General features: G+C 35.2%; 1 protein-coding gene across 3 annotated transcripts in view; it reads left to right on the plus strand.

The window, feature by feature from the left end:
• SEMA3C (semaphorin 3C) overlaps positions 1 to 25750 on the plus strand; it is a 202469-nt gene that overhangs the window by 104997 nt on the left and 71722 nt on the right. For 2 of the 3 annotated variants that reach the window (XM_081535619.1, XM_081535622.1), the window contains exons 3-5: positions 7186 to 7346; positions 10019 to 10081; positions 18284 to 18403. In XM_081535619.1, the coding sequence (XP_081391745.1) occupies positions 7186 to 7346; positions 10019 to 10081; positions 18284 to 18403 (344 nt within the window). Of the gene's footprint in view, positions 1 to 7149; positions 7347 to 10018; positions 10082 to 18283; positions 18404 to 25750 lie in introns of all 3 variants that reach the window. The other variant, XM_081535620.1, reaches the window with a different exon arrangement.

Here is a 25750-nt window from a genome sequence, read left to right on the forward strand (position 1 = left end):
TGCTCAAATTAACTGAAGTTTAGTTTCCTTAAATATGGAGTAGGAATAGTTTTAAAGCCTAACACAAAGGTTTTAAATGGGAATAAGCTTTTTAAGTACCCAGAATAGTTAATTACTCCTACTGTTAATCCCACAAATGCTAGCTATTTGGAACTATTATTTTTGAACAAATGCACTTTTACTACATTTCTTCTGGTCTCTCTGTCTTAGAAATTAGGAACTATAGTGTCAGCCTGCTGAAATTTCAGTGCTCTTATCTTTATCTGCCTGTTTGTCCTAAAGGAGTAGGTGAAGTTCAATTTCTATCCTAGTTTCAAGATAGTAAGCCTCCAGGAGAGAATGGGTCACTTAAGACCACCCTACTTAAAATTCTTATGAGATAAGACAATTAGGAGAGGAAATTGTTTCCTGAGTAGCAATGTCCTGATAGTAAAAGATATGCTAAGGATTTTCTTTAAAATCTATCAGTGTGCATTCTGCAGATAGGTGAGGTGAGGCTTATGGTAAGGAAACTGTCATGGTGGACTTAACCAAACAAAATTAACAGAGAAGAGTGAAAAAGCTGGCTTAAAACTCAACATTAAAAAAAAAAAAACTAAGATCATGGCGTCCAGTCCCATCACTTCAAGGTAAACAGAAGGGGAAAAAGTGGAAGTAGTGACAGAATTTATTTCCTTGTTTTCCAAAATCACTGTGGACAGTGATTGCAGCCATGAAATTAAAAGATGCTTGCTCTTTGGGAGGAAGGAAGGAAAGTTGTGACAAACTTAGACAGTATATTAAAAACCAGAGACATCACTTTGCCAAAAAAAGGTCCATATAGTCAAAGCTATGGTTTTTCCAGTAGTCATGTGCGGATGTGAGAATTGGACTATAAGGACAGCTGAGTGGGCTGAAGAATTTATGCTTTCAAATTGTGGTGCTGAAGAAGACTCTTGAGAATCCCTTGGACTGCAAGGAGATCAAGCCAGTCAGTGCTAAATTTCCTTTATTCAACCCTGAATATTCATTGGAAGGACTAATGCTGAAGCTGAGGCTCCAATACTTTGGCCACCTGATGGAAAGAGCTGACTCATTGGAAAAGACCCTGATGCTGGGAAAGGTTGAATGCAAAAGAAGACATGGGCAACAGAGGATGAGATGGTTGGAAAACATGACCGACTCAATGGACATTAATTTGAGCAAACTCAGGGAGATAGTGAAGGATAAGGGAGCCTGGCGTGCTACAATCCGTGGAGCTGCAAAGAGTCATACCCCATTTAGTGACTGAAAAACAACAAGAACAAGGCAAGATTTATAATTGTCATAGAGGCTTGATATTTTCATATTAGTGTCCTCTTTTGTGAGCAGATACGTAGTGTGCCATGATAAGGGCTCAATAAATATGCATTGAATATATAAATTAATAACACATCATGAACTATAAAATTAAATATAATTTTAAATGACTGTTGCATATGCTTTTCACGAAGAGACTCCTAGGAGTTGATTTTTCAATCAAACAATCTTTTTTTGTTTTGAAATTTATAATAGCCCAAAAGATAATATAGTATTCTGAGGGTATAAGTTCTTCTACTTAGTAGTTTAACAGATATATATTATTCATAAAAGAGAATCCTAGACTTTCCCAACTTTCCTCCACCAAGATCACATTCCACAGCACAGGAATAAGTTCTTATTGACTTTGTCACCTTGGAATTGTTAAGATCACTAACAGAGTACAAAGTGAAAGTCACTCTGTCATGTCCAACTCTTTGTGACCCCATGGACTGTATAGTCCATGGAATTCTCCAGGTCAGAATACTGGAGTGGGTAGCCTTTCCCTTCTCCAGGGCATCTTCCCAACCCAGGGATCGAACCCAGGTCTCCCTTATTGCATGCGGATTCCTTACCAGCTGAGCCACAAGGGAAGCCCAAGAATACAAAGGTTAATTCTTAACATCGTTAGGGAAAGAGTGTTGTTAACAGAGAGAATAGATTCTGTATATTAAACTATGCTTTAATTGCTATAGTAAGATGTTGATGATATTCAAGTGGTTCTAGAAATTTATATTGCTAGAGTTTATATTTTGGGGAAACTTCTTGTTCTCCCAGCCTTGGTTAAATTTTTAAGGCTCACAATGGTTTCCATATCAAAACAGGAATTCCAGGTAAACATATAATGCTACAAATTTTCCCTCAGGGAACACTGGCTTGGAAGGAATTACAATAATTTTCTACCCTTGAACTCTACAATAATGTGGATATCAAACTAGAAACGTGCAGGTTTTGTTGTTATTGTTGTTTGTTTGTTTGTTTTAATACTATTTCCCAGGAGATTTTCCCAGGGACTTAGAGACCTATACTGCCCTTTGTGGGGCCACTGCGTTTTCTAATACCACTTACTCTCAAAGTTCATTCTCAATCAGTTGAGCGTGTCCTGAGAAACAGTTCAACTGGATATACTTCCAATGCTGTAAAAAGGATGACATAATTATTAAGATATAAAGAGACAGATGCAGGACAGTGCAATTCTTTGACTTGTTTAGATGAGAGACTAGTAATTGTGATTTCCTTCTCTCACTGTTGCCAAATCATTGTATCAGTTATTTTCTGTAATTGTGGTCAAATTATTGAATCGTTTGTTGACTTAAGTTGGATCTGTGTTAAGTCAAAATGATGAATTCTTTGTTCTTTTTATAGATAAAAATTCTGGATGCTTTGAACTCCTCTCTTTATTCTTTAAGGGAAAAAAAAAAAGTTTGTTTAGATTTTTTTTAGTTTTTCCCAGGCACCAAAGTTCAATTTGGCTAACTAACAGCAATTTAAATAGAGTTTTAAAAAAATAACCTTGGCTTTTAGGCTTCTAACAGAGGTACTTCTAAAGTAAATCTTCCTTGGTTAACAGCTGTCAACTGTCAATGAGCTACAGGTAATTAAATTTGAAGATAGCTTTATGGCCCACAAAAAGAGATAAAATCTTTGGACCAGAAAGGTCTTAAGTTAATGCAGTTATTGCTCCCTCTGGTATTTGAATTTAATGCAAGAAATTGATTATTTTCTAATGAAATAGATAAAGAGAACTGCCATTGTTTGTTACTTGCAAATAAAATTTGGTTGAGGCTATTTTCCCAGCTCAGTTTTATAAACACTCTTGGTTTTGTTTCAATATAGATTAGGAAAAGAAGGCAAAAAGAAAGAAAAAATGAAGAATATTTTGAGAAAAAAAAAAATACCCAAACTCAACAAACCATCGTAGGAAGAATGAGAAGGTGTTAGGGGCTGTGAACACTGGAAACTCAAGGTGCCTTAAAAAAGTCAAGGATTTTTTTTTTCTTTAATCATATGTAACAGAAGTAGTCCTTAGACTTCCCTGGTCCAGTGGTTAAACTCTGAGCCTCCTCTGCATGAGGGGCAGTTTCCATCCCTGGTTGGGGAAAAAAATCCTGTATGCCATGCAGTATGGTGAGAAAAAGAGAGAAGTAGTCCTGTAAGAGAGCAGTTCCAGGGTTAGTTAGGGCATTAAATGATTTCTTAGAGAACTCAATTTTTTTTTTTTTTAATTTCTGCATTCTCAGAAAACAGTCTCTTTGGTAGCAGCAACTGCTGAAAATATTGTGCTCACATACCAATGTCCAGAGGCAGAAAAAGAAGTCACCTCTTTTTTGTGTCAGTTTTAAGACCCAAGACCCTCTTCCAGTAACCTTGCAGAAGACTTTCTCTCTGTCTCTTGGGTCAGAACTAGTCACGTAGTCATGTGGCCACATTGTAGACACTAGCTTTCTAGGGGATCCACTGTAGTTGGCACAGACCAGTTCTGCCAACAGGAAAGAAAAAGAAAATGTCTGTTAGACAGAGGGTCACTGATCTTTCCTGCTGAAAGGAGCACATTGCTCCTCTGCCGTGTGCTAGGGCAAGATCCTTGAGCTATGTATTGACATAACCAGTATGTAGATGACAACATCAAAACCTGGGAGAAAAGAGATAGTTTGTTGTTGTTTTGTTTTTTTTTTTTTTAAACAGATTAGTAAATGATGCAACTGGGATTTCACCTCAGAACTGTTTGACTCCAATTCTGTACTTTCTCCACAATATTACATTGCTTCATTACCTCATGACACACTTTGAATTTTGATTACAGAGCTACTCTTTTGGGATCTAACAATCAATGTGTCTCTGTTCTTTGCTTTTCACTTATATTTACTCTTCTTCAGAGCTTCTGCCCAGAACTTCTTCAGACCTGTGTACTCTCAGAACTTCACATCATCCATGAGAGGACCTGGAGGTCTCTCCCTGCAGATTTGATATTTCTGATGGGAAACTAGTTATCTAAATTTTACATGCTTGTGGAATATTTCTGCTTTGGTTTGAATTGAATCTATCAACACTCAATCTCTTTACCAAAGAAATTTCCATTTCAAATCCCTCGAAAGTAGTAAAGGCCATGTTCAATTCATCCTGTTCTTAGTTTACAACTTTGGAAAATGATTGCCTCTTCCTTATACCCAAGGGCCAGCTTCATATAAAATCATTCCAAATCCTTCAAGTGTCCCTCACATCTATTTCTGGCATAGCAGATCTTTATTAACATCATAGCTGGAACAGCATCTCCTAGTTTTCCAGTTTCACATGCCCCCAAATTATCCTGCACACTCAAATTATTATTCTTAAAGATAGTTTATTATTTTACTGTCCTGCTCAAATAAGTTGAGTAGATTCTATGTGTGAAAAGCAGAAATATTATATATATATTAGTAAATATAAATCAGACAGTGTGGTCTCTCCATATTTGCCCCCTGTGTAACAAATTGTCCTTCTTACTTGTCTGGCTGAAGCTTGATGTCTTGTCCCAAGTCATGATAATAGTAACCCATGTAACCCACGTCACCATAAGACAGGTACTCTTTTAAGCACTTGATACATACTAACAATTTAAACCTCACAATACCCCTGTGATGTAAGAACTATTATTATCTTGACTTAACAGATGAAAACACGGGGGTCTAGAGGGGTAAAGGCACTTGCCAAGTACATTGATAAATGAAATGACAGGGCCAGCATTCAGATTAGTGGTGGTTAGATCCCAGATGCGTTGAACGCAGTTGCATTTTACTTAGTCTCTGTATTTCACTGGAGAGTTACTTATTCATGAGGTGTTTGTTGAAAATCTATCCTACACCCAACTGGAGCCTTACAAATGATGTTTTAACAGGGAAATTGTGAAACCATGAATCTCCTCCATAGGATGAAAAGCAAGCTTTATTAAACGCTCTGGATTTTAGGCAAATTTAAGCAGAATGTGTCGTCTCCAACCTTTTTTTTAGTGACATTTGTTGCATTTTATATTCTCCCATGTTCTGAAGGCTTGGATTTTTTTTTTTTCCTATTTCAACAATAACCTTTCATCTAGCAAGGACTGACTTTTTTCCTGAATGACATCTCTCCAGTCTTTTTTACTCTGCTCGTGAAAGAAGGTGTTTCAGTTTCCAGGCCAGTTACACCAGGACTGCCAGCTGCATCACTTGGCTGTCTGTGACATCTAGTGAGGCTCAGTAACTAGGTTAGCGTGCTGCACCTTCATGTCTGTTATTTCCAAAGATCTGTCATCTGAGTCTCTTATTTAAATGGTCTTTCAATATCTTTTGTTCTTGTCTTCTCTCATAATTTACTTCTTAAGATTCTCCTGAAATACTTTACCAGTTGTTAATGGTTCTTTCCACATAAAAATCTTGCACTTTAGTGTCACTGAGTGGACAGAATATCAGAGACGATGATTTAAGAGGATGTGTTAGTAATTTTAGGAACCTAGCTTTTTAAATTAAAAAAAGAAAGAAAAAACAGGAAAATTTGCCTCTTTTTTTTCTAATTTCATACTTTCCTATAACTAATAATTCAGATTATTCAGACCAACAGTAATGATTATTATAATTGAATAACTTGTCACTCATTTCAGGTATATATTTATGTATATCAATTCTATTGATTTTCATATAGACTCTCAGTAGAGTATACCATTATTGTTGTTTTTTCCAAATGAAGAAATTAAGGCACAGTGAGGTGCTTACTAGGCTTACTAATTTACTATTGCTCAATGTCACAGGAAGTTTGGTACCACAGTCTGGCTTCATAATCACTATTCTGCTCCCATAGTATTTTTAGATCACTGGCTAGGTATAAAACCACTTGAAAGATATTATGACAGACATTCTGAACTGGTGTGCCCAGAAAAGAGGTTAAATTTGTTGTTCTTTGTCTTCACACATGAGCCCTGATGCTCACAGAATAAAGTTCATGGCTGCCTATAAGAATTCTTAGAATTTTTAATTTTGTTTTAAATCAAATCACAGCCCTATGAGAACTTCTCGAAATGCATTAGCTGTTCAATGACTAAAATTTAGAATTAGTTCAACATTGAAAGAGTAATGCCTGAAAGCAGACTGTTTTGTAGAGTTTATCACTTTCTTAAGATCATAATCAAAAGAACAAACAACTCTTAAACCATTTGAGTGGAAAAGTCTTTAAGTGTACAAAGGAGAAATTTGACTGGAAAGAAAATTGAACCTACTACAATGATTATTGATTTTTTTAATTGTCATGTGCATTCATTGTCTTGAAAGTTTAGCTATATAGACACATGTTTAATGTACAAGAATTCAAATGAACACGTGTCACTGACCATTGAGATACTGAAAATCTAAAAATTCAGAACATTTGAAAATTCATGTTTTTCTATTGATACATGTGTATATGATAAATATTTAAAGTTGGAAATAACAGTCCTAATATGATGAACATATTGAGTCCAGCAATAAAACATTAAGAGAAGCTAGGAAGACATTTACACTGTCGTTGCTTTTGTATTTGTTCAGTCTACTCAATTGCTATATGTTTTTGGTTGATTTATCTTAACTAGTTTTGAGCTGATGAGAAACTAAAAAAACTGAGTTGAAATCTTATGAAATGTGTATAATTTTGTAATCAAATAATACTACTATAAACTTTAACATTGCATTTATTGATTTATGTTTTAATTCAGCATAAAGGCAATAAATTAAAAAATCCAATAAGATAACTGCTTTACAATTAATTTGTTGTAAGAGGAAAATATATCTTGACCTTTTTTTGTAAATATTTCAGTAAGTTAATTTTCATTAAAATAATAAGATCAAGATTCTCATTTTTCACTTGTGGTGTTCACCATTTCAGAGCTTCGAGAAACCAAGACCTCTGAATACTTCAGCCTATCCCAACACCCTTTAGACTACAGGATATTATTAATGGATGAAGATCAGGACCGGATGTACGTGGGCAGCAAAGATCACATTCTTTCCTTGAATATTAACAACATAAGTCAAGAACCTTTGAGTGTAAGTTTATCATTTTCATGAGGGCAGTGCTGAATTCCTAGATGCCTTGTTCTTTAAAAATTTCAAATACGGCAAAAAAATTATGAATTTCATTAGAACAGGCCACATGTCAATAAATAATTGAAAGTTAGTACTTATTTCAAGGACTGAAAATATAATAAATTCAGTTCTTAATGTCTACTTTCATAGTTTTTCACCATCTAAAACTTGAAACTAAGTGAGAAAATACTTCCTGTGTATACATACATCAAAAGCAGAAAAGAGAAGCATGGCGTATAGCATGAAAAATGATTAGTTTAAAAGATAACCTACCCTGTCATCTGTACATAGTCCAAGACAGCCTTGAAAGGAACACAGTTATTAAATTCACTGTTCTGTGAACAAGTGTGGCCTGTACAGCAGGGATTAGAACTGCATGTGTCCACTTACATGCAGATTTTTGAGGGTTATAAATACTACATATTACATGGTTGATTGAATCTCTAGATGTGGAATTGGAATATAAGGTCAGTGTCCCTAACCAGCAAGTTGTTCAAGGGCTAACTATTTCATTGTATTAGGTTGGTGCAAACGTAATTGTGGTTTCAGACCATGAATTTTAAATTATTAAAACTAGTTTCCAGCACATCTTTATTAATCAAAATAGGAACCATTACAATCAACACATTTTTGCCAACAAGAAGTAAATTTATTTATTTTTGTAGCATAAAAACCTCTGCTTCAGGATTTAACAAACTCTTTGAAAGCATTTTCTGCCTCCTGCTGGTTGTGGAAGCATTTTCCATACAAAAAGTTGTCTAGATGCTTGAAGAAGTTGTAGTCAGTTGACAAGAGATCGGGTAAATATGGCAGATGAGGCAAAACTTGGTAGCCCAGTTCATTCAACTTTGGAAGCATTAGTTGTGTGACGTGGTCAGGCATTGTTGTGAAGAAGAATTGGGCCTTTTCTTTGACCAATGTTGGCTGCAGGCATTGCAGTTTTCAGTGCATCTCATCGATTTGCTGAGCATATTTCTCACATGGAATGGTTTTGCCAGGATTCAGAAAGCTGTAGTGTATTAGACCAGCAGCAGACCACCAAACAGTGACCATGACCTTTTTTTTTTTTTTTTTGGTGCAAGTTTGGCTTTGGGAAGTGCTTTGGAGCTTCTTCTCAGTCCAACTACTGAGCTAGTCATCACCGGTTGTCATATAAAACCCACTTTTCATCGCATATTGCAATCTAATCAAGAAATGATTTGTTGTTGTTGCACAGAAAAGAGAAGACGACACTTCAAGACAACGATTTTTTTGATCTGTGGTGAGTTCACGAGGCACCCTCAAGCTTTTTCACCTTTCCGGTTTGCTTCAAATGCCAGACAACTTTAGAATGATCGACATTGAGTTCTTCAGCAACTTCTTATGTAGTTGTAAGAAGATCAGCTTCAAAGATGGCTCTCAATTGGTCATTGTCAATTTGCAACGATGACTCTCAATTGGTAGTTGTCAACTTGCGATGGCTGGGCAACATGCTCCGCATCTTCAAGGCTCTCGTCTCTTTTGCAGAAATTCTTGAACCACCACTGCACTGTGTGTTCATTAGCAGTTCCTGGGCCAAATGTGTTATTGATGTTGCAAGTTGTTTCTGCTGCTTTACAACTGATTTTGAAGTTTAATAAGAAAATCACTCAAATTTGCTTTTTGTCTAGTATCATTTCCATAGTCTGCTGCTGCTGCTGCTAAGTCGTTTCAGTCATGTCCGACTCTGTGCAACCCCATAGACAGCAGCCCACGAGGCTCCTCTGTCCCTGGGATTCTCCAGGCAAGAATACTGGAGTGGGTTGCCATTTCCTTCTCCATTCCATAGTCTAAAATACATATAAAATAAAAAGTAAGTAATAAGTCATTAGCAAAACAAAACACATAAAACAGAAATGTGCATTAAAATGTACAATATATCCACATTTATTTATGAATATATTCTGATATTAAACAACAAATTTCAACAGTGCAAAACTGCAATTACTTCTGCACCAACCTAAATATTTCACAGCAAGGAAATAAAATGAGGTTCATTGAAGTAAAGAAATAAAAGTAGATTAATTATAAATTTGTTACAGCAAGGAGACTTCTGAATTTATTATTTTAACATGACAATTTTAAAAAAAAATCATCCCTACCAGCCCTAATCCAAAGCTACAACAACTTAGAATGCTGTCACAGTATGTCAGAGAGAGTCCTTATTTGAGTTATTTTAGCTGTTGAAGTACCTAGTTTCAGGTAAATCTACCAGCCTAGCAGTGTGGTTTACTGAAAAAAATGAGATAGCAATATGAACATAAATTCACTGTGATATGACCAGTTGTGAAAAGTGTACTGTAAATCAGAAGGAGGGAAATACACATTATACTATGCATATTAATAATTTCCTTATTTGAAAAATTGTACTATTAGTAAATGGGCACTTATCATAGAAAGACTTGTTAAAGGAAAAATTCATGGAAGAAACAAAAACATAATTGCTATAATAAAGTAATAAAACCTTCATTAACTTGAGTTCATAAATGAAAGAATTTTGAAATATAAATATAGAAATAACTTTAAAATATCTGTTAGCATGAAGTAAATGAAGAACATTGGGCTGTCATATGTACAAATGAGATTATGCAACCTTTGTTTTCCTTTCTGAGCAGGTTTTCTGGCCAGCATCTGCAATCAAAGTCGAAGAGTGCAAAATGGCTGGCAAAGATCCCACAGTGAGTGCTTAAAAAAAATCCAAAACTTAAATATTTGGTCTTTGAATTCATGTACTTTGAGTGCAGCCAAGAGTGAGACAAAGGGTGTTGGTGTTCTGAATCCTCTGCAGGACATATGGTAAAAAATGTAAATGCAAAGTGATTGTAACTCTTAAACACTGTAATTTAGGAATTCCTGACTGGGTGAAAATTTCCTGCTTTGCTTTTATTATTGCACCCTGACACTTTTCGTGATGGATTTTAGTAATAACCCCTGTTCAAAGTGGATCCAACCTGCAGAATTCTCAGCATGCTGCTAAAATAATGATAATTCAAGTGTCTGGAGTAGCTCCCAGATACGATGTGGGCTTTTCCAAAGAAAGATTCTCGGCAAAGGATTATGGTTAGCCAGCACATTCCAGAGGTATAAATCACCAGTAATGACTGGTATCTTTGTTAATTAAAAATAACCACAGGAACAAAAATCAGGACGGATATAAGCATAAGTAAGTGTTCAGTGTGCAACACTTCTACAAAATGTATTCCTTTAGGTGAGATTTCATATAGAGAGTCAAGGAATAAATCTATATTTATTTCTACAAATAGCTTGATGAAATGGACACATTAAATTATTCTTGAATATTATTTAAAAAATGGAGCAACTCTTTAAGTGCACAAGTCATTTAATGGTTTTTGTTGTTTTTTGTTGTTGTTTTTGCCATGCTTGCAGCATGTAAGATCTGTTGGCCACATTTAATGTTTATAATGAAGCTTATATTCATTTCACCTCTTGTCTCAGACTTCTTCCTTGTGGATGAAGAAGTGTGGAACTTAAACTTTTATATTTATTGATTCTTAACAGTTTAGGTATCAATACAAGTTCCTGAAAAAGCCTGCCATAAGGCAGGGCCACAGAAGATCTTCAGGTATCACCAGATGGTGTTTTGGCAAGAGTGCCTTATCAGGAGTGACTCAGCTCAGGGTTTTATTGTTTCAGTTTCATAATTCACCTTTAAGAGAAAATTCAAAATGGACAGGAGCTCACTGGAGCATATTTGCTACCCACAGGATTTGCGGACCACAATCAAAAAGGAAAAAATCCAGAAAAATGTGAAAGAAACATTCATAAGAGTATATTGCAGTTGCCTTCTAGGAAACCAATAGTATAATGAAGCTTAATGTTGTGAAAAAAGAACTTTTTTTTGGTTCCCTGAAGCTATTATTCCAATAATTTTGCATGAAGTAAACTTTTTTCTTTTAATTCTCTAATGTAGAGATTTTTTCCCATGGATGCATATATGAACATGTCTCACCTTTTGTCACAATAATATCCTGTGGCTACAGTTACTGTATTTGTTCTTTGTTCAATTTTTTTTCCATTCATACAAACTGCCACAGGCAGAATATATAGAATTTAGATTCCTTTGCACATTCTCTTTCCAAAAAATGTTGTTGATTTTCTTAAGGATCTTAGCCAAGTCATTTGATTCCTTTCTCCCTTTGGCAAGGAAGAAATGCTCTGCTATTTGCTGTCTTATAATTAAAGGTCTTTAAATAAAGCCATTAATACATGCTTATGTTTTTACATAGTTTTATCATGGTATGATATCATCCATGAATATCTTTATATTTTGCCAAACAGCCAATTAATACATATATCAGAGGTAACTGGTAGAGAGTTGTAGTAGAACCAACATTGTTGGGTCCTAGGAAATAAAAATCAAACTAAATTTCAAATGTATGTTCCGTTTTTTGCAAGAGAGGAGAATGTTGACAAATTCATCTCACTTAATACATGTGAGGTTCTTATAAACAATTTTTTTTTAGTCAAGATACTATCAGTAGAAGAATGATAGTTAAATAGAAGTTCTGTAGAACAAACAATGTATTTTAATTATACTTCTCAGTGAAACCAAATATTTAAGAATCTTTTGGATCTTTTGAAATAAATATCATATAATTACATAATATTTCATTTTTTTAAGATGCAGGAACTGATTATTTTAATTTGTACAAATCAGTTAGATATTGTGAAGAAACCAGAGGTGATTAAAGTGGAATTCCTACCTTTAAGAGTCTTTACAATATACTAGAGATGATGAGACATATATACAGTAATTATCAACTAATATTAGCCAATACCTGATAGAATGGGCTAGGAGCTATTCTAAATGTTTTATTTTAATCCTTGTGACAGTGCTACAAGATGGACCTTGTCGTCATCCTCATTTTTTAAGATAGATAAACTGAATCACTGAGAGAATGAGGAATTTACCCAAAACTGCACTACTAACAAGTGAAAGGCCTCTGTCTGCCTCAAGCACATGTGGCTCTAGATCTTTTGCTCTTAGTTGATGAAACATGCCACCTCTCCAGGGAGATTATGTTAAATGCTAAGGATACATACAAAAGACAAAGAAAACTTCATTGCAGGTGGGGTATTTATGAAAAAATTGATAGATTTGGTGGCAGCTATGCTAGGTCTTATGTTAACTTTTCCCCTTTTTATTTCAGTGATACTGAGATTCAAACAAGTTGTACCCTTTCCCTCTTTCAGCCGTTGGTACAGGCTTCAGGTGATTCCCTTCTTGTTTGATTTGTTGTTGTTCAGTCGCTCGGTCATGTCCAATGCTTTGTGACCCCATGGACTGCATCACCCCAGGCTTCCCTGTCCTTCACCATCTCCGGAACTTGCTCAGACTCATGTCCTTTGAGTCGGTGATGCCATCCAACCATCTCATCCTCTGTCATCCCTTTCTCCTGCCTTTTATCTTTCCCAGCATCAGGGGTTTTTCTAATGAGTCAGCTCTTCACATCAGCTGGCCTAAGTATTGAAGCTTCAGCTTCAGCATCAGTCCTACCAGTGAATATTCAGGATTGATTTCCTTTACGATTGACTGTTTTGATCTCCTTGCTGTCCAAGGGGCTCTCAAGCATCTTATTCAGCACCAAAGCTCAAAAACATCAATTCTTCAGCTCTTAGCCGTCTTTATACTGCAACTCTCACTTCCAAACATGACTACTGGAAAAACCATAGCTTTGACTATACGGAACTTTGTCAGCAAAGTAATGTCTCTTCTTTTTAATATGTTGTCTAGGTTTGTCATAGCTTTTCTTCCAAGGAGCAATTACCTTCCCATCTTTTTAGCCTGGGAATCATCTGCACACCCTTTCAAATGACAGTTCATATGTCACTTCTCTGGAGAATCTTCTCTTGCCACTGAGAACTAGGCTAGCTGTCCCTCCCTGTATGTGTACTTGAAACCCTCTAGAACTTATTTCACTGCATTTTTAGTGGTTGAAAATGCCAGGTAGTAAGTGTCATTATCTCTAGTGCCCAGATCTGTATCTAGGCACTTCATAAAATTTAAACAAGATCTGGAAAAAACAGAAATGGAAGCAGTGAGCATGGGAATCTATTCCAAGTCATTGTCTCAGGTTGGGAGTAGGACATAGTGGATAATGAGTTATTAATGCCTTTTAGATTACTAAATTTATAAATTCGTTATGTATAATTTTAAAGATATATGGTGGTTACATTAATGTTTTACTTTAAAATATTATATTAGTTGTCTACTAAAAATAGCATAACCTACTAACAGATTTCCTACTTCTATAGCAATCTAAAAGCGTACAAACACCCTTTACTTCTTTATATTTTTTACTTGTATCAAATTTTAATTAAAATTATAAAAATAATGCTCATTCATTAGAAAAGAATTCAATATAATTTGAAATTTGACCCCAGGTAATATCATAATAATACTATATAATAACCTAATGTTTATAAATAAAATAAAATATGGTAGCAATATAGCTTATTTTCTACCTCAGCTAAAGAGAGTATAACTTACCCTGCAATTTCCCTTTCTGCCCCTATTTATTTACATTCCTACATGCTCCATTTATTTCTAAATTTTGATATTTTATTAATACTATAAATAAATTGAGCCCTAAACAATAGCACATGCTGTCAAACATATCCAATGAGATAGGATATAATGAATGTGCTAAGTATATACTGTAAGAGATAATTTAAAAATTAAGCAGGGTTACATATATTTAGACCTATATATATTACATATGCACAATGTCAAACTTGATTTATTAATTGTAGAATATCAATTTCCATGTTTCTGTGACCAGAGGACCCTACACTACTTGAAAAATGTATTTTCTTTAGGAATACATATATCAAAATACCTTGATACATCCCCCAGACCAAGAAGAAAAAATGTAGTATGGACCATGAAGAGTCAATATTTTTAAAGCCCTATTAATCTGAGCTCCAAAGCTTATTTTTTTAAAAACATCTATTTTAAAGTTATACAACTAATACCTGTTTAACACAGAAATCTTTGAAGGCCCAGAAGAGCTCATAGAGAGCAACAAAAAACAGTGTCTTATTACCTCTCCGTGCCTCATTTTTCTTATCTGTATAATGGATACACACATAAAACCTACCTTATTGAGTTACTAAGGGGATTAGTGAATTAACATTTGCAGAAAGATTAGAACAGTGTATAGCAGATAGTTAGCACACACTGTTAAATAAATAAAATAAGTTATACCACCCAAACATAGTAACTTAAAAATATGAAGTATATTATTCAAGCATTTTAGTATAGGTCATGTGTGTATATATTTATGTGTGTGTGTGTGTATACATAAAATGATATTATATTCTCCATAATGTTAGAAGCTTCATTTTTCATTTAGCTTTATACCTTGAAATAGTTTTGAAAGAGAATTAAGCAATAAAAAGAAAGCATCCACAGTACTGAATTTCCCTAATGTCTCGTTCCACTAATCTTTTATGGATGTCTGTTGTGGTCAGGACATGTACAAAACTTTATGCAGGACAACTGCCCACTACACAGTGTTTGTACTGACAGGTGGAACTAAAATTATATATGAAAACATCTGATACCTAAAGTTGGGTATATTTATTATGTGCCACACACTGTTCCAAGTGCTTCCGTGGTATACTGCTTTCAACAAATATTATCATCACCATTTACAGAGAAGAAGATTGAAGCACAGAGAGGCTAAGTGCATATCTCAAGCTCAGACAGCTAGTAAAAGATAAAAAAAAGATAAAATCAGAGTTTGAACCTAAGTCATCTGGCCCTGAGAATTCACGCTCTGCTGCCCGTCATCCTGTGGCATGGTAGTCCGGTTCTAATTGCCTGCCTAGTTTCATCACATAGTAATCCTCTATACCCTGTAGGCACTATTCTCCAACAAAAGCTTGCACTGTCATACCTTCAGTTTTCTTTGTTCATGCTGTTTTCTGTTGGGATGTCCTTTTCTTCTGCTTTGGCCTGTGAAAATCTGTAGCTTATTCTGCAAATTATAGCTCAAATGACATTCACTCTCAAACCTTTATACCCAGTTCAGTATTATGCATTTTCTCTTCTTTCCTTGTATAGCACATTTTGCAAAAAATAACCTTATTATAACATCTGCTACAGCCTAATGTATATGCTCTCCTTGCCCTGAAAATGAAAATTGAATCTATTTATTTCAGTGTTGCTAGCACCCTATACAATGCTTGCACAGGATGTGTTCAGTAAACAAATATTTTCTGGATGGAATTGACACAACTGCAGTGGTCTAGGTCAGAAATAATGTGGATAGAAACTAAGTACAATAGAAACAGAAAGGATCTAGAAAATGATTCTTAATAATTAAAGCGACTGATTTATTTTTCATTTTATGTTTTTCACTTTGAAGAGGGTTTGGAAGAGCACAGTAAAGCATCATCAGATAGTATGGGAATTTGCCTTCATGGTTGAAGTTTAGTCACTCAATTGTGTCTGATTCTTTGGGACCCCATAGACTGTAGCCCACCAGGCTCCTCTGTCTGTGGAATTCTCCAAACAAGAATAATGGAGTGGGTAGCCATTTCCTTCTCCAGGGAATCTTTCTGACGTAGGGATCAAACCTGGATCTCCTGCACTGCTGGAAGATTCTTTACCATATGAGCCACCAGGGAAGCCTATGGTGCTTCATGGTAGAGGACAACCATTTTTAAGACATATTCAAATTCATATGATTTACTTATTAAACCTAGAGCACTTCATTTAACCCTTTGGGGGGCTCAATTTCCTCATCACTAAAATGGGACTAAATATTTTAATTGGAACATTGCTGAGAAAATTAAAAACAACATCAAAGGATTAAGAGCTGTATAAATATTAGTAACTGTTATAAAAACTTCCATCTAACAACTGTGGGGTTCTTACCAAATGGCAAATCATAAAGTGGTTAAAAGTACAAGATTCTATGTTAAATACATCTGTGTTTGAAAATCTGCTTTATCTATTTCTAGCTATGTGACCTCAGGCAAGTTAATTAAACAAGATCTAAACTTTGTGCTTCTAAAAGGGGTTGAGTTGAAAACCCGAGTGAATATACATAGTTTACTCAATAAATGTGATCTCTAAAGGTAAAAATCAATCTTCCTGGAAAGTAAAAGAGGTTAAATATATAAAATGATTGTTCTCATATCTAGTGCAAAATAAATTTTCAAAAATATTAGCCATAATAAATACATATATATAACATATATATAAACATAAACATATACATGAAACAAGTGTAATCTGTATTTGAGATATAAAAGAGATATTAGTGACTTCTTCCTTTATCCCAATACCAAAAATTCATAATGGAAAAATCTGCAACCTCAAGATGAAACAGACATAACCTCTTATTAATAGAATTGAATCAAATTCATGTTTTACAGGAAAATATTATGTACAGAATCCCAGAATGACTGAACTTGGATGTGAAAAAAAATAAACACAAGTCTCATTGCTCACATATATCTTTAAACATAGACATAATATATATACACCATACTTCATCTATGATTTTTCTCCAGAGAAACACATTTCAGCTGCAGTATGTAGTCAGTTTCTAGGCACCTCTATAAACAGGTGTCAAGATACAGTGACACTATATATTTAACAAAAATTATTAATGTCTTAAAATAAAAATAAAGAATATAGTCTGCTCTGTAAGGTTAAATTTGTTTAACAGCAGGGTTGGTGATTGATTATTTAATAATAAAAATCCATAACAGAAACATATATATGTATACAATTACTACATATGAAAATAAGCGTATATTTTCTGGCAAGTAATAATGAGTATAAAAGGAGAAAATTATGAGAAAATATAAAATAATATTGACTTTAAATTAAATTTTGGCAAAGTTTTTTAAACTTTTTAATAATATAAATAATAAATGTGCATTATAAAATATTAGTAAAGTATGTGGTACCTAGAAGAGAAAAAAATATACTGTATGAACACCCATCAGAAAACCACTGAGTCTGACATATTTCTTTATAAAACTGTTTGTCTCTAATGTGTAATATTATTAAACGTTGCTAGAACAATGACTTTGTGAAGGGAACAGTATTCAGCCTCAGGCTTGATTAATGTGTACTCAGCAAAGGATAGTGACCCTGTAAGAACAGAACATGCAATGGTTAATTCGGTGCTGACCACATTTATGTATTTTGCAAGGTCGTAATCAGCTTATAATCACCATAATCATTTTGCATTTCATTGAATGAATAAATGACAGCCTTTCCAATGGTTGGACTGGGAGTAGGTGCGAAAGGAGTTCTGGGAAAGAGGAAAGTATTTTAGGGGACCAAGAGCAGAGAGATCATGATTCCATTATTTTTCATAGAAAGTGACAGTACTGACATTTGTGTAACATATGTCTTATTCACCCCATTATGAAAGCTAATAGTGTTTGCTACTGTAACTAATGATAACTCCATGGACTTTCTATAAGCGCAATGCATTCACAACATGTTTTATATAACATGGGTGAGTGTGTGTGTGTGTGTGTGTGTGTGTGTGTGTAATGTTTTGAGGAAAAGTTGAGAAACAGTTTGGTGTACTTTTCAATTTCTAAGCTTTCTCAGAAAAAGAGTAAGTTAATAAAATTTCAGAACATAAAAACATACCCAATATAAAAAATACTGAAATATGACAGAGACATATCATTTTACTCATTATCTGTTAGACAACCTTCCTCCTAAAACACACCATGGAATAAACCATGTTCTCTTATTATCTCCTAACTAATTAAAAAGTTAGGGCATAAAGAAAAACGTATAACAAAGCGTCACAGTAATACTTAGAAATACCAATAAAAGTCATTGGGTTACTAACTGCTCAGTTTTCCTTTTTTTTTAGCATGGCTGCGGGAACTTTGTTCGTGTAATTCAGGCTTTCAACCGCACACATTTGTATGTCTGTGGGAGTGGTGCTTTCAGCCCAGTCTGTGCTTATTTGAACAGAGGGAGGAGATCAGAGGTAAGTGTAACAATTATTCATTCTTAGTTTGATGTTAGTGTCAAAGATTTCTTAAAACAGTAAAAACTTGGAAATATCATTAGTGTCCATAAAAAATTTCAAGTCCTTTAAACACAAAATATGTTCGGTTCCTATTTGCCAGGTTACTTAAAGTATAGCCTTTTTCCTTCAACTAAATGTGCAAGCTGCAGAAAATAAAGAAAGGAGAAGGTGTGATTTCATAATTACTTAGAGTGTAAGGTATTGATAATATTTGATCCCGAAGTGGGATGTTTACAAGTGGTTCAAGATGGTATGAAATATTAAAATTCTTAAAGAAAAGTAAAGCTATGCTTCTTAGAAGAGTACAGTTGGCTGCATTGAGCTTGTCATTAGAACCACAGGTCTGTGATCAAATGATTAAATAAACTACTTCCCCAGACATCTGCAGTCTGTCAGACCCTCCACCGAGAAGGGTGTGCAGTCACTGCACAGGCCAGTGATAGCATAGCACTTTTCAGAGCACAGATTTTTAAGTAAAATCATTTTCCCATGTACAAATTGCCCAACATACACTTCAAGCCTTAATTGGAAAGTCGGTCCAAAAAAATAATCTCCTTTGGAAAACCAGCATGAAATAAATTTTAATCACTTTACTAAATAAGAACTACTTCAGTCTCACTTCAAAAGATATGTTTCAAAGGGGAAGCATTTCCATTAATTAATCTCTTTAAATAATATCTTAAGAGCATATTTAACTGTGAAAAGGGTTACACAATTTTAAGCTTTATATATTTTACTTAATAGTCAACTTAAGACAGTGTTTTTCCACATCATATTTACATATATATAATATGTAATTAATAATACAAATACAAAATGCACAGTTTTATCAAACACCTAATGTATTTATTTTATTTAGTTTAAAATAAAAGACCATAATGCAGAACATTGTATTTTGAGAGAGTTCTATTTATTCATCACTAACATTGTATTTTGTAATGATCAGAGGCAGTACTTACTGCTAACATCCTGTTTGTACTAAGATACAGCATGTTTCTTGTACTTCAAACCACTTTGAAAATGAAAGATAGGGTGGCACATTCATTAAGTATTACATTTTATTTCTGAGACACTGTCCACCACCTTTTTACCTGTCTGTCTAATAGCAATTTGTTGGTTCTCAAAGGATATTATATAACCCTGCTTGACATTTGGAACATCACATACTTTTATGAGACTCTATGGCCGTTCCATTATATTGTGAAAATGAGTCAGTGCTTTCCTAGAGCCTTCAGTGACGCCTCTCAAAGAGTCTACAGTTCTTGCTGCACAGATTCCTAACAAGGTTCTTCTCTTTTATCCACTGTGTTCTGTTCCTGGAAAAAAAAATAATAAAGTGACACAAGTAAATGATTACTTTAAATAATGAATAAAACATTAATAAGAAAAAATTATTGGTTAATTTTGCTGTGCAATCTTAGAATGTTACATCTCATCTCTGGTTGATTTTATCGGATGCATCCATAACATCAGTTCCCATAAATGAATACTGTTGAAGCCCTGATGCTGCCACTCATCAATCAGATAACTTTGGCTTTGACTGATCAAGAATATCACAGACATTCAATTTATTCCTTATGCTTTTTAAAGCAAATTAATCACCAAACTTTTCTTTTTATTCATCTTTTTGTAGTTTTTCTCATGTCAGAAGAATAGCTGTGCATTTTTCTTACCAATAAAGTTATTTAATCTTTAGCCTTCGTCACTGTTTTACATCTTCTTTCCTTTTCCCCTGCATTTACTCTTTTTTTCTTCTTTAACAGTAGGTTTCCCTTCCTGTGATTTTTTTTCAACCCTCTCCTTTCTCTCTCTTTTACTTTATCACAAAACTTCTTGGACTAGAAAACTATATTTTCAGCTTTTATATTCCTATTTTCCCTATCTTGCATGAAACCTTCCTAATCTGAATTTAATTTTCACCTACTAATTAAAACTCTTTCCTAACAACCAGGACTCTCAGTGATCATATTGACTCCTCTAATCAGCATGCTTTCTCCTAGACCAATCTACAACATGTAATGCCCTCTATTTTTCAGCACCTTTATTGGCATCTTTGGCCATAGGATATTTTGCTCTGCCTTTTTTCTTGATCTTTCACCATGTACTATCTTTCTGGTCCTATTTTTTCCTCTTGTCGATTCAGTCTATAAAGATGTATTCATTTAATAAGAATAATGGCAGAAAATATCATGTCAGAACTTGTAAACTACCTTTTGGATACTGATCTTTGTCTTGTGTCAAAGGAGAAGCAACTGAAACAATCTTAAGCAGGAAGTAGCATGAACAGATTTGTGCTGTCACTTTTATTTTGTGTTACATTGACTCTTCTGTTGTTCATTTTGTTTGTTAGCCTGGATATGATTCTTTTGAGTCTGAGATGCTGTTGAAACATACAAGTAGAAATATCAAGTAGGCAGCTGAATATAAAGTTGGCTATATAAATGTTTGAGTAATTATCTTATAAGAGTAACTGAAGCCCAAACAAAGTGTAAGTTTAATCATGTAGGAAGAATATAGTGTGAAAAGAGAAGAGTGACTATGATTGAGACTTGAGGAGCTCCTAAATTTAAATAGCCAGATGGAGGAAAAGGAATCTCCAAAAAAAGACTAAGAAACTAGAGAAGGAGAGGAAAAAAAAACAAGCATGTGTGGTGCTGAGAATAAAGACAAGTCATTATAAAAAGATACAAGTGAGCAACAATCCCAAATACCATTGAGATCCAAGAAAGAAGTCCAAAAATATAAGTGCTGAATTGTATACATGATAGGCATCAGGGATCTTGTCAAAAAGATTTTCAGTAGAGCAACTGAGGTTGGATGCCCAACTGAAATGGATTGAGAAGAAAGTAAGAAGTCAGAAATGACAATGAATGTATGTTAGTCTCTAAGAAATGTGATTCTCAAGGAGAGTAGTGTTTAAGAACTGAAGGAGTTGTTGAAATGATATTGTAAAGGATCCAGTAAAAGATTAAAGAAAGAGTAAGGATAATGGAAAGTATACCTAAGTATGCCTAAGAAGACTGAATAAGAGAAAATCTAAAACATTGGTGAAAGGATTGGCCTTAGAGTAAGAGAAATATTTCCTCTCCTGTATTAGTGGATGCATTAGTGTATAGTTTTTGGTAGTGTGTGTATTTGGTAGTGATGAGCTCAAGATGTCTCATTTAAGGACTTCACTTTTATTTAAGGACTTCACTTTCCCAACAACATGTCAATCACATGAGCTGAGAATAAATTAAAAGATTTGACAATACTGGCATTGGTTTGAGGTTATTAATGGAAGAACCAGTTGGCAGAGTACCTTTTGGAACATACAAGAAGTGTAGAGGGTTCATTTTAAGTTGATGATCACAAATCTATACTATGTTGAATGTACCTTGTTGGATCACCTTTGGCAAAATGCTTAGAAGTTTGGAGGCAAGTATGAAGAAAGTAGATACACATGTGTTTACAAGTTGTGGGTGCAATGAAAAATCACAGAATGAAGGAAATTAACACTTTTGCAAAAAAATAAGATTAAAAAACATGGAACATAACCTGGTAATGAGAAAGCAAGAAGGGAGAAGAAAGATGAATTGTAAAAACTAAAGTTCTTAGGAGATGAGTTTGAAGAATTGTTGCAGGATGCTTGAATTAGGGACTATTTGGGTGTACCACATACTTTCCTGGTGATGACAAGATTTGACTCTACCGTGTGAGCCCAAGGAGAAAGAAGTCAGTGGAGAACAAGTGATGCCTACGTAATCTCCTCAATTCCTGCAGTGACAGCTATCACTATTACCATCAAATCGTTGTATGACTCTGGCTATACATACAGGTTTACTAAATTTTATTTTTTCCGGCAAGTTTATCATTATTTGTTTAAAAAGTAATCCAAGTCTATGCAACCACTAATGCTGAAGAAGCTGAAGCTGAACAGTTTTATGAAGATGTACAAAACCTTCTAAAACTAACACCAAAAAAAAATGTCCTTTTCATCATAGGGGATTAGAATTCAAAAGTAGGATGTCAAAGATACCTGGAGTAATAGGCAAGTTTGGCCTTGGAGTACAAAATGAAGCAGGGCAAAGGTTAACAGAGTCTTGCCAAGAGAACACACTGGTCATAGCAAACAACCTCTTCCAGCAATGCAAGAAACTACTCTACATGTGGACGCCACCAGATGGTCCACAATGAAATCAGATTGATTATATTATTTGTAGCCAAAGATGGAGAAGCTTTATACAGTCAGCAAAAATTAGACCAGAGGCTGACTGGCTCTGATCATGAACACCTTATTGGAAAATTCAGCCTTAAGTAGAAAAAAGTAGGGAAAATCACTAGACCATTCAGGTATGACCTGAATCAAATCCCTTATGATTGTACAGTGGAGGAAACGAATAGATTCAAGGGATTAGATTGGGTAGACAGAGTGCCTGAAGAACTGTGGACAGAGGTTTGTAATATTATACAGTAGATGATGACCAAAACCATTCCCAAGAAAGAGAAATGCAAGAAGGCAAATTGGTTTTCTGAGGCAGCCTTATAAATAGCTGAGAAAAGAAGAGAAACTACAGGCAAAAGAGGAAAGCAAAGATATACCCAACTGAGTGCAGGGTTCCAGAGAACAATAGGGAGAGATAAGAAAGCCTTCTTAAGTGAGCAATGCAGAGAAATAGAGGAAAACAATAGAACGGTAAAGACTAGAGATCTCTTGAAGAAAATTAGAGATATTAAGGGAACATTTCATGCAAAGATGGGCGCAATAAAGGACAGAAATGTTATGAAGATGCAGAAGATATTAAGAAGAGGTGGCAAGAATACACAGAAGAACTATACAAAAAAGATCTTATTGACCCGGATAACCACGTGGTGTGATCACTCATCTAGAGCCAGACTTCCTGGAGTGCAAAATCAAGTAGGCCTTAGAAGCATCATTACGACCAAAGCTAGTGGAATGATGAGATTCCAGCTAAAGGTGAGGTTGTGAAAGTACTGCACTCAGTACGCCAGCAAATTTGGAAAACTCAGCAGTGGCCACCAGACTGGAAAAGGTTAGTTTTCATTCCAATCTCAAAGAAAGGCAATGCTGAAGATTATTCAGACTACCATAGAGTTGTGCTCATTTCACATGCTAGCAAAATAATACTCAAAATCCTTAAAGCTACGCTTCAACAGTATGTGAACTGAGAAGTTCCAGATATACTAGCTGGATTTAGAAAAGGCAGAGGAACCTGAGATCAAATTGTCAACATCCACTTAATCATAGAAAAAGCAAGGGCATTCCAAAAAGACATCTACTTCTCCTTCATTGACTACACTAAAGCCTCTGACTGTCAGATCAGATCAGGTCAGTCGATCAGTCATGTCTAACTCTTTGCCACTCCATGAACTGCAGCACACCAGGCTTCCCTGTCCATCACCAACTCCCAGAGCTTACTCAAACTCATCTCCATCACATCGGTGACGCCATCCAACCATCTCATCCTCTGTCGTCCCCTTCTCCTCCCACCTTTCCCAGCATCAGGGTCTTTCCCAATGAGTCAGTTCTTCGCATCAGGTGGCCAAAGTATTGGAGTTTCAGCTTCATCATCAGTCCTCCCAATGAATATTCAGGACTGATTTCCTTTAGGATTGACTTGAGAGTCCAAGGGCAAGAGTCCAAGGGACTCTCAAGAGTCTTCTCCAACACCACAGTTCAAAACATCAATTCTTCAGCGCTCAGCTTTCTTTATAATGCAACTCTCATGTCCATACATAAGTGTAGATCACAACAAACTGGAAAATGCTTAAAGAAATGGGAATCCCCAACCACCTTACTTGCCTCCTGAGAAAGCTGTGTGCAGATCAAAAAGCAACAATTAGAACCTGACATGGAACAAGGAACTGGTTCAAAATTGGGAAAGGAGTACATCTAACCTGTATATTGTTACCCTGCTTATTTAGCTTCTTTGCAGAGTGAATCATGCAAAATACTGGGCTGGATGACTTACAAACTGGAATCCAGTTTGCTGGGAGAAACATCAACAACTTCAGATATGCAGACGATACCACTCTAATGGCAGAAAGTGAAGGAAAACTAAAGAGCCTGTTGATGAGGGTGAAAGAGGAGAGTGAAAAAGCTGGCTTAAAACTTAACATTCAAAATAACAAATAGCAAGGCATCTGGTCCCATCACTTCATGGTGAAATAGTGACATACTTTATTTTCTTGAGCTCCAAAATCACTGCAGACTGTGACTACAGCCACGAAGTTAAAAGACGCTTGCTCATTGGAAGAAAAGCTTTGACAAACCTAGACAGCTTATTAAAAAGCAGAGACATCACTTTGCTGACAAAGTTCCTTATAGTCAAAGCTATGGTTTTCCCAGTAGTCATGTACAGATGTGAGAGCTGGACCATAAAGAAGACTGAGCACCAAAGAATTGATGATTTCAAATTGTGGGTCTGGAGAAGATTCTTGAGAGTTGCTTGTACAGCACAGACATCAAGCAAGTCAATTCTAAAGGACATCAACCCTGACTATTCATTGGAAGGGCTGATGCTGAAGCTGAAGCTCCATTGCTTTGGCCATCTGATGCAAAGAGCCAATTCATTGGAAAAGACCCTGATGCTGGAAAAGATAGAGGGCAAGAGGAGAAGGGAGTGCAGAGAATGAGATGGCTGGATGGCATCACCAACTCAGAGGACATGAGTTTGAGCAAACTCAGTGAGATAGTGAAGGACAGGGAAGCCTGTTGTGCTGGAGTTCATGGGGTTGCAACGAGTCAGATGTGACTTAGCAACTGAACAACAGCAACATTATATAAACGATACCCTCTTGGAAAGCAGACATGACTGAATTTTGCTTTTGTCACTATTTATCTATGTGTGATCTTGTAAAAGCCATATTTTCCTCATCTTTGGAGTTAATCCATGAAGAGCATTGTGTTATAGGACCTTTCTAGGCTAGAACACTGTGATTCTTTTGAAGCTCTATGATTTCCCATTACCTCAGAGATTTCCTGCAATACATTAAGCTCAGTATAACAAAAATGAAATAGTTTTTCTTTCAAGAGTTAAAACTTCAGAATCAACTTTGTTTTCTTCATCTTCTTGAACTATATCCAATTAGTTATTGATTGTCAAGCTCTATCTATTTTCACTTTACAGATCTTCTCATATCTTTACCACTCTTACCCTAACCTAGCATGTCAGATTATTATTCCCTAATTCCTGGACTACTGAGTTGAAAACAAATTTATTTTCTTGAATTCAGTGTCTGTTTTTATAACCACTATTCTCAGTCTTCTTAAAGAACAAGATAAGATCCAATCTTCTTCTTAAA

The sequence above is a fragment of the Giraffa tippelskirchi genome, chromosome 10 (assembly GCF_054371585.1).
Source record: "Giraffa tippelskirchi isolate mGirTip1 chromosome 10, T2T-mGirTip1v1.2.pri, whole genome shotgun sequence".
Taxonomy (NCBI): domain Eukaryota; kingdom Metazoa; phylum Chordata; class Mammalia; order Artiodactyla; family Giraffidae; genus Giraffa; species Giraffa tippelskirchi.